This window comes from Euprymna scolopes, chromosome 16, assembly GCF_053919585.1.
Source record: "Euprymna scolopes isolate OS-2025 chromosome 16, ASM5391958v1, whole genome shotgun sequence".
NCBI lineage: Eukaryota > Metazoa > Mollusca > Cephalopoda > Sepiida > Sepiolidae > Euprymna > Euprymna scolopes.
The window spans coordinates 130,879,901-130,890,613 of record NC_136497.1 but is presented as its reverse complement, the minus strand read 5'-3'; the positions used below and the strand labels follow the sequence as shown (position 1 = coordinate 130,890,613).

Here is a 10,713-nt window from a genome sequence, read left to right as displayed (position 1 = left end):
CGGAATTTATTATATATATATATATATATATATATATATTGTAGCAGAATTAGCAGTAACCAAAATGAGAAATAGAGCTTACCTCGGATACGTCTGTTTTGGGTTGAGCGAAAGAGAGATTTCCAAGATGGCGTCCATGGGCTTTTATTAGCGTTTACCCAATGTGATTATCGTTGAATCACGTCTGCTCTCGCGAGATTATGCAAATATGTCGTTCCCGGCCGCTATAAAGGCAGGATACTGGAAAGGAGAGGGGGCGTTCTGCACATTGTGTGTAGGTGATTCTGACGAGTAGATTGTGCTTGTTACGACCCACGTGTCTGCGAGAAGCAAGTTTTTGTTCCGTCTGTTTTTAGTTGTATTTTTTTTTGTTTTGCCTACTACAGTTTCATATGTATATATATATATATATATACACACATAATTATAAAACTCTGTTTGTTTGCGAGTATGTGTGGACATGGCTCAGAGGATAAGGAATGAGTATGGACAGTTGTATGCTTTAGTTTCGATAGTAGCTGATGGCACCCAATACATATATACAGTGTAACTCAGATATAAGAGACTGTCCATACTGTCCCCGTGCTTCTCTTATATCCGGATTAGACGAATGTCCGGATTTCTTATATCCGGGTTATCCTGTGCATTACACAGGCTCTAGTTTGGACCAGAGAAAACCTCTCTTCTATCTGTTTTTCTTATATCCGGGTTACACTGTATATATTTTTTTTAGTTTTGATTTCACTACTATATATTAGGTTCAACATAATAATCGACAGACCATTGTCTCTGTAATAAAAGATATACATAATCTGCACAAATTAAAATATATTTAAGCATATCTTACGGCAGTATTCAATTAAAATTCTACTCGATAATTTTCCCTAATTTTTAGTATAAGACACCTGCGTTTTTTTCTGATAGTAAAGTATATGCAAGACCTTTCCTGTTAATTAAATTGGAACCATTAAACTTCACTTATACATTTTTATGCACAAGCATCGCTGATCATGTTGATTTTTTTTTTTTAATTTTTAAAATGGATAAAAGAAAAAACATTGATGAAAAGAAAAAAAAGGGATAAAAGAAAAAAATAGATTCAACAAAAATTGATAAAAGAAAAAAAATGTATGAAAAAAATGTACGAAAAAAAATGTATGAAAAAAGGGATAAAAGAAAAAAAAATGTATGAAAAAAGGGATAAAAGAAAAAAATGTATGAAAAAAAATGTATGAAAAAAGGGATAAAAGAAAAAAATGTATGAAAAAAAATGTATGAAAAAAGGGATAAAAGAAAAAATGTATGAAAAAAGGGATAAAAGAAAAAAATGTATGAAGAAATGGATAAAAGAAAAAATGTATGAAAAAAAAATGTTTGAAAAAAAATGTATGAAGAAATGGATAAAAGAAAAAATGTATGAAAAAAAATGTATGAAGAAATGGATAAAAGAAAAAATGTATGAAAAAAGGGATAAAAGAAAAAAATGTATGAAAAAAGGGATAAAAGAAAAAAAATGTATGAAAAAACGGATAAAAAAGAAAAAAAATGTATGAAAAAACGGATAAAAAAGAAAAAAAATGTATGAAAAAACGGATAAAAAAGAAAAAAAATGTATGAAAAAACGGATAAAAAAGAAAAAAAAATGGATTAAAAAACAGATAAAAGAAAAGAAAAAAATGGATTAAAAAACGGATAAAAGAAAAAAAAAATCACATAAAAGTCTGTCAGATTAGATGGATGAAATTTCTTTGACTTTTCAAACATTTCTGAAGAAATCTACAAATGTGGTGACGAGTTGCTGGTCAACACTGGGTCGATTTCTCCTTGCCCATCGCAATACTGGAATGCGTACTCGTCAAGTGCTGGTTGCGCTCGCATTCGCTTGGATAGCTCTTGTTGCAATATATGCAAATATGCATTTTACTGCTGTCGGACCACGTCGCTTTGTGCAGATCAAGCAAGGATCGCTTTGAAAAGGTTTTGCCACATGACTCACACTTGATGACGCCACTAGAACCAGCATTTCCAGATGTTTTTTCGACATCCGCACCATGGGTCAGTCTGTGTTGATCAAGATGCAGTTTCAAGCTGAACTCTTTTCCGCAGTGTTCGCACACATGGAGCTTGCCGCCAACGTGTGTACGTTCGTGTTTGTCGAGGTGGTCTTTGCGGAAGAAGTCTTTCTCGCAGAATCTACAGTGATGGGGTTTAGTTCCGGAGTGCGTGATCTTGTGTCGGTCTAAATGGTCCTTGCGACAGTAGCCCTTGTCGCAAATCTCACACCTGTGTGGTCTGTCGCCAGAGTGGGTTAGCTTGTGACGATCGAGCCGATCCTTCCGGCAGTACCCCTTTCCACAGTGCTGGCACACGTGCGGCATGTCGGATGCTGGATCCAGATCTGGTTGATCAGAATTTAGGTCGATCATATTATTTTCAAATCTCTTTTGCTGGTATTCGAACAGGGGTTGGTTATTCAGAACTTGTGACATTCTTAACGGTGATAAGCTAATAAATAAAAGCAACTAGTGGCTACAGCATTGCACTGAAAGGTTTAAATAGATTCTATTCTTTAAATTTTTTGATTAATGATTCTTTCGGGGTTTTTTTTCTTTTGTGACTCTCAAATGAATAGAGTCAAGGAGAAAATAGAATCCTAGTTTATGCCTTTCTTTTTTCTTTTAATCAGTAAAGTAATTATTAAAGAGAGTTTATTTCAATCTATGGGTCAGAGTATTAGACTAAAGGTTTCAAGGTTTCTTTTTTTTTTTTTCTTTATCGATTTGTAAGAAAAGGTTTCTTTCAAGATGTTTGTTTCTTGCTGTGCGAGACTTTTCAGCATTTAATTCAAACCAATCATTTTAGAGCAACCTGAAAAATATAGAAAACGAAAAATAATTAAACAAAATTTGGGTGTTTGTGCAGAATAATCAGATTTGAAACCCAATGCATTTCAGGTGAAAACATTAAGTACTTACGTGTTATGTTTTAATTACTAAAAATTGTCTTTATTTATTACTGGTGAGGGGTACCCGGCGTTGCCCGGGGGGTTTTCGGGGTATGTGAAAAAAACCCGAAAATGTGAAGAAAAAAAAACAGGTGCCCGTGAAAAAAAAAAACGAAGCCTTCACGACGCGCAGTTGGAAAATAGTAAAGTGTTAAAAAAACAGGTGCACATTTTTGATTGACGTGACGGCGATAGGTATTCAGCAGTAAGCATTTTGTGCGGGACAGTTTTGAATGAGGTGAATAAATCGGTTTGTTTGTTTTTAAAAACCCGCTCCCTGTTTATTAGGAGGAGCGAAATGAAAGCTACAGTCTGATATGACGAAGTCGACATTGAAGAAACGTTACTTATGTTATGTAATGGATGGCTGGGACCATCTGATACATAACTGAAAATAAAAAAAACTTCTTTAAAAAAAATAATAAAAGATTTGAAAGGTGGACATCGAATAATCGATTGTCCACCAGTCGAAGCGGCAAATATAATTACGTCGTAAACAGAGAAATCGGACGACGATGTTTTTGTTTACAAAAGTGAAGGTTTGTGGGGAGACGCATTTTTGGCTGAAACGTGACATTCCTTGCACTATAATGGAGGAGTCGGAATGTCATGTGAAGCTGGCACGAGGTTGGCGACGCACGTGTATAAACAAATTCAATAGTCGGTCAGCTGAAGAGAAATGGGTTACAGTGTCTCTGGGCCAGATGCAGCAATGCATTTGTCAACAAAAACTGAAAACGTGACCAGGAAATGCGTGATCCATTATCGATAACAGAGTTGATCGACCAGGGGAATGGAAAATTACTGAGCAAAAACTCATGCCAATATAAGGACGTGAATTTTGGAGTCCAAGAGAAGAAGGAGAAGAAAGGAGCGGAGACGTGCGTTGTCGAGAGCATAACATCTTTCCCCACCCCTCTCCATCACTGAATGACAGAAGTAAGCTGCACCGTTAAACTGTGAACTGTTAAAAATCTTTATGTACAGAACGAGAAAAATATTTCTAACACAAAATATATTTTTATACAAAAAGCCAGCGTGTCTTACGTCTTAATTGGGGTGCTGAGTTACGTCTGATTTTGTGTGCATGTTAATTTTGTTTCAGCCGGCAACGTTGTTATGACAAGCGGTTGACAGCTAACAGCAAGTAAGAGAAAAAAATGCACGGTCAAGGGGGAAATAACTCTGCTGTCTTCGCAGTTACCATGACAACCAAAGTCCTAAACAAACTAGACGATCAATAAAAGTCGGCTGCTAGGTTTTGTTGCAGCGGGGAACTTACTAACTACGACCGTTCCCAACCTGGGGTCCTGCGCAACGTAACACTTAGCTCTCTTGAGACAACTGGCTTTCGGCCTGTGATTAGAGTTGAGTTTCGCTTTTTTTTATACCGAAAACCGAATGTAACGCGTGCCGATGCGGGAAATGTCGAATAATTAACGTTTGAAAGTCAATAAAATTAAATAGACAGGCGAGCTCCATGGGTAACTCTGAGATATTACAATTTATAGATGATATAAAAAGTTTTAAGAAGTTGTGAACCGAGCAAGCGCTTCTCTGAAAGAAGCCTTTTGTGGACACTGAGGAAAAGCGTACATACATACATACATACATTTTTGCTTTTATATATATATAGATTATTATATTGTACCTAATATATAGTAGTGATTTCAAAAGTAAAAACAAAAATGACTTGGGTGCCATCAGCTAGAACTGAAACCAAAACATTCAGCCCTCAAGCAATATTTGCTACCATACAACTTAAGGACACATGCATATCAGAATTATGACTAGGAAAGCCGGGCACCCGTCTGTTAATTGGAAATAAATATTTACTGACTGAGATTGTCGGACTGACTTCCTCATCTTGGTTGTTATAGTCACAACGTTTCGGCCGTTTTGCCCTCCGGCCTTCTTCAGGTGTTTTGTATCGAACTGGGGAACCGTTTGTTAGGAGTCTCGAACCCAAACCTTTATTATTATTACGGGGGGTACCGTGTTCGGACTCCAGCTAAGCTCTGGGACATAGTTGCAGATTCTCTGTTTTGAATGTTACTTTTCACTGCCTTCGTTCAGGATTGAACTCAGCACCTTTGGGTAACTGTAAACTTTGATACAATGTCTAGGACCACTCGGCCATATGTCACTAGGACACAGCCTAGCTGGAGTCCGAACACGGTACCCCCGTAATAATAATAAAGGACTGTTATTGTAAATAAGTTTTTGTTATTTTTTAAATTTAAAAAAGGGTTGTTATTTTTTAAATTTAAAAAAAAAAATTTTTTTATAATTACATAAACATATATTTCTTATAAAATTTCAAATAAAACAATAACTTATTATTTGCCTTGTCACCGCTTCTGGTAGCGTTACACTGAAAATTAGGAAGTATGTTAGCTGACTATAACTTTGAAAATATTTTGAGTACACATGTTTCTGTGAAAACTTCCTTGCTTTGGTAAGTGAGGAGGAAAAAATATCCAAACGAAAGGAAGAAAGAAAGACAGTAAGCGATTGGAGTCATTTGTTTTTTAGCGTTTGTACAGATCGCTTTGCCAGAGAATCAACTGTATGCAACATTTATAAAACTTATCAAATTTCATGCGAATCGAAAATAGTTGAATTTTCAAATGGGAAAGGACTTGTCCTGCCTTGATAGAGTTCAAAATAGACTTCGTAGCCTCGTAGGAGATGTCCTTTTCTCTTCCCTGCAGCCTCTATCTCACAGAAGAGATGTTGCGAGTTTGTCTCTGATGTATCGTTATTTTCATGGAAAGTGTTCGACTGAGCTTCAGTCTATGGTCCCCCATCGCCTAACTTTCACAAGAAACACTCAAGCTGAAAACACTATCAATAATTCCCCCCACTCTTTATCTGTACCTAAACCTAAACGTAGATTCCATGAACAAAGCTTCTTTCTTAGAACTGCATGCCTGTGGAATTGTCTTCTGTTTTCCTGCTTTCCGGCTGACTACAATATGGTTGTCTTCAAGTCTAACGTAAACAAGTTCTTGATGAGCCGTTCCATATAAGTTATTAAATTTACCGAATTTTCATTACTAACGATGACTATATTGTCCAATTTCTACTGTACACTCTTTAACCCTTATCCTTGAGTGGCCTCTTGGCCTTGATAATGTGGTGATGCATATGTAAAAAAAAAAAAAAAGGTCTGGTAATCAGACAGCATGAATAGATAGATGTTGCCAAGTTTGCTGCAAAAAAGGTAGACGTTCTACAGGGCTTTACGTTGCAAGTGAAAGTTACATTTGTACGTAATGTGTCTACATTGCGACTAGGAATAATAAAACGCTTATCTTTTGGTGATTGTGTTTTTTCACCAACAATCTTCCAAAGCTTTCTAACCCTATCAGACCTGAGCTACTGAACCTAATTTGCCGCTGTACCATGCCTCCTGGGCAAAATTTGGAAATCCAAATCCAGAGCTACAAAATTGCAACTCCATTCCTCATCAACCACTCCAGAATCTCTCCTACCACCTGGCTGAGTGATACGATCCCTACTTTGAACATTCGATTTTTATCTAGGCTCACTTGCTTCATCAGAATTATCATCACTTTCTCCTTCATCGATATATTCATCATCACTAGCATTAATTGATTCAGAAACAGACTCCTGGCCAAATTAGCCTTCGTCTGAATCAGAATTTGTCACCATGAAAACTCTTGGTCTCACTCTTTTACCTGTCAAAGTGCTTGATTCATCCCAACTCGCTTCATGGCTACTTTAATCTACAAAACAACTCACAACTCCGCCAAAACAAAGGAAACCATTTGCAGAACATAAGGCTTGCACTAAATTGAGGCAATTTAGTAGCTATTTTTAGCTCTCTAACAACACAGAAACGTGGTCGGAAAATACCGGTATATCAGTAACTTGGACTGGTAGCATTAAACGAGCAAAGTCAAATTATTTAAATAAGTTTAATAGAACAATATACTCTTATTATCTGGGGCAAAAATAATGTTTATATATATATATATATATATATATATATATATATATATAGTTGAACGTCAAAAAACAATCTGATATTTTTTAACAGTTGTTCAAACAAATCTGAAAAAATTTGAATTTTCATACTTTCAAGTTTCAACATAAAATATGGTGCACATTTAGAATTATTTAAAAAAAAACATACAGAAAAATGTTTATGATGTACGTACTCATCATGGAACGAAGATGTCATATTCCAAAAATCATGTAGATTTGGCTCGTAACTTTCTTTTATTTGGCTAGGAAACAAAAATCCTTAGTTTTAAAAGGTCAACTAAAGATGGGGCCATGCTCTACGAAGCTAAAAATGTTCTCACAATTGATAGTATCCTATATATTTTTTTTTAAACGTTATTTCACCCCAAACAAGGCACAAGGCCACTTAGTTGTGAGGAGCTGCTATTTGGGACCAGATTTACAAGGATACTATTTAGGGAGTTGAGTAGCAAAATGTCTGTTTACATTACACATGAATTTTTGCAAGTCAGTACTGTCAGGGAAGCAGGGGCCAGAGAGGGAATTCCAAAGTGCAGCAGTCAGAGGGAAAAAACTATTCAAGTAGAAGGCTTTACGGCATCTAGTGATCTCAGTGTAGGCGTGGGATTTTGCTGCTTGTTGGGGATATTGTCGTTGAGGGGATACTAATGCTTAGAATTTGTTAGAGCAGTTGCCATTGAAATTCTTGTAAAACAGGCATAAGGGAGGTCATTTATAAATATCAGGAACAATGAAGGGCCAAGAATTGACCCCTGTGGCACACACGCATTTATAACATGTTGTTTTGATATACGATCATCTAGGATAACATGAATTTTTCTCTTATCCAAAGATTTGATTATGTTAAGTATTACCATATAATTTAATTTTCATGAGAAAACCATCATGCCAAACCCTATCAAAATTCTTAGATATATCTAGAGCTACTGACCTAGCTTCTCCTGCCTTATCCAGTGCTTGGTATATATGTTCGGTGATTACAGTTAGGATATCTGCAGTAGAATGGGCTTGCCTAAATCCATATTGTTGATCAGATAAAAGTTTATTGTCTGTGAAGTGGCAGACTAGTGATTGATTAATCAATGACGCAAAGATTTTTGTTAGAAACCCACTCAATATATGTTACTGTAACATAGGTTGATAGATGTTTGGTGGGTTTCTAATAGTATTTTGTATAGTGTTTTAATTTTAACTCATTTTCCCAAACTTACATATTCAACACAGAGTCCGCCACCATTTGCATTCTTCAAATACATCGGTAAACATTGCATGTTTTTCGAGCCGAATAAACATGTTACATTAAATAAAAACACTAAAAAATTATTCAGTTAGGTAGAAAAATAACTTATCTTGCCTTAGATAACATTTATTTGCTATATATTTGTTTTTTGACAACTTTCTCGAATCTACGTGTATACAAACCCAACTTTTTTTCCAATATTTTCATTTTTTTAATGTCTTGATTAAACTGTACAAGTACCGAGATTTTTTTTTTTACAAAATTTGTTAATTTTTAAGGTCGCTTTAAAGTTAAATTTGTTTTGGTACTTATGCACCTATGTTACCGTACTGAAATAACGTTATTTAGAAAGCCATTCTTAACACGAGAAAGGCAGGGTGTTTTGCAACTATTCTGTCCTTTCACCTAACAATTTTTATTAAAAAAAAGATATTGTAAAACTTCAATTTAACTTGAAAATACTATTTTAAAAAATAGCGCGGTAACATAAGTGAATAATCACCTATTTTTTATTGAAAAAGAAAAAAATAGAATAAAAGGTATTTTTTTAGATTAGGTCCACCCCCACAATTTTCTTTTAAATGACGACTTTTATAAGTTTTCTACTATGCTGAATACGGAAATCGCATTGAAATTCTGCAAAAATAAGTAGTTATAGAGATATAAAACGTTGTATTATGCATTGTATTCTTTAGCGGCCATCGTTTTTACGCGCGTGCGCGCCATAAACAAATCTACGCGCGTAACAAAGATGGCCGCCAAAGAATACAATGCATAATACAACTTTGTATATCTCGATAACTAATTATTTCTGCAAAAGGCGATTTTCGTATTCAGCAATTCAGCCAGCATGGCCATAAACTTTTAAAAGTCGGCATTTAAAAGAAAATTGTGGAGGTGGAGATGGACCTAATCTGAAAATTTACTGAATAAAAAATGACTTTTGAATAAATACGTATTTATTTCGTTTTTACTGTGCTTATTGAAATTTTGAAAAACAAAAATAATTAAACATTTATTTTTGTTTAAAATAAAATAAAAATCGGGAACTTATGCAGCTTACGAACCAACCATGCTGAAAAATAATAATAACGTATTTAGAAAGTTATTCTTAATATGAGGTGGGGGAGGGGGGGCTTTTAATTAATTAATCTTTTTCGCCTAATAATTTAATAAACGAAAGATACCGTTAAAATTGAATTTAATTTGGAAATTACATCTAAAATTAATAAATAAAAAATATAGTATTGTCTGTAAACGCACAAACATAGAAATCTAATTAGGTTTAAAATAAAAATAAAAAAATTCTGAATAAAATTTATGAAATTTTTAGAATTAAAAAAAAAAAATTTTTTAAATAGAGTTTAGTTATTTTTTTTTGTGTGAAAATAATTAACTTTAAATTGAAATAAAAACAATTTTATAATAAAAAGGATTATTTGTTTTTATTAGTTTAAACAAAAGACGATTTAGAACAAAGATGTTTTAAGACATTTAAATTACAAACAATAAAATAAACAATTAATATTAAACGTTTAACTATACTTATTTGATTAAATTAAAAAAAAGAAAGAAAAGACAGAAATAATAATAATACAAATGGGTTTAAAAATAAATAAAATTATTAAATTAATTTCAAAGAAATCGAGATATTTTTTCGCTCTAATTTAAAACAAACAACAAAAAAAACAAAACGACGACTTTTTGGAAATTGTTTTATAAAAAAAAAAACTTTTTTTGTTTGTTCCATGTATGTAAAAAAACAAAAACAAAAGAATCCCGGCCCCCCACGAGATGTGACAAACAAGTACGTAGATATTAATATGTAAATAAAAAAAGAAAAACAAGAAAGAATGAAGAAACAAAAGTTTGTTGATATGCCGGGAGAAAAAAAAAAGCGGATAAACGTACCTTTTCACGTTTTTGCTCTTAAAATAAAATAACAATATGGCGTCACAGCTACTTCCGTTTCCGGTTGCGTGCATATGTGTGTGTATGTGTTTTTGTTTATGCGTATGTGTTCAATTGTGTGAACGAACGGGTGTGTATGGTTCTTTAGTTCTGTGTGTGTGTATGAGGCTATGTGTGTTTGTTTCATTCTTTGGTTTAATTCGGTCGAAGTTCTCAGAAAACAAGGGGCCCCCCTTCCTGAGGCTAACACTTAATCTCTTTATGTGTAACATAGATGCTCAGGATTTGTTTTACAATCTACAGTGATTCGAAAAAGTAGTCAAAAATTCAAATATATAACAAATAAATATCATCAAAGTCAAGATATCTTCTACCTTGCTGGAAAAGTTTTTTTTGTGTGGTTTTACTTACTTTAAAACGTTTATTCGGTTCGAAAACATGTGTCTGGCGACGAGCGTCACATGAAAACAAGAAAAATGGTCGCGATTTGGCTTCTAAATATTCATATAAATGTTTTTAAAATTACTTAAAAATAAAAAAAATT

General features: G+C 34.0%; 1 protein-coding gene across 1 annotated transcript; it reads right to left on the bottom strand.

The window, feature by feature from the left end:
- Positions 1-723: 723 nt before the first annotated feature.
- LOC145296083 (uncharacterized) lies at positions 724-10,233 on the bottom strand. Its single transcript, XM_080142222.1, has 2 exons — positions 10,170-10,233; positions 724-2,868 (listed from the first exon to the last, which is right to left on the bottom strand). The coding sequence occupies exon 2, from the start codon at positions 2,487-2,489 to the stop codon at positions 1,803-1,805; it is 687 nt and encodes a 228-aa protein (XP_079998348.1). The 5' UTR covers positions 2,490-2,868; positions 10,170-10,233; the 3' UTR covers positions 724-1,802.
- Between the last annotated feature and the right edge of the window lie 480 nt (positions 10,234-10,713).

What these genes read in the sequence shown, in the direction of transcription:
- LOC145296083 (XM_080142222.1), bottom strand. Translation starts at nt 2,489, where the DNA reads ATGTCACAAGTTCTGAATAACCAACCCCTGTTCGAATACCAGCAAAAG.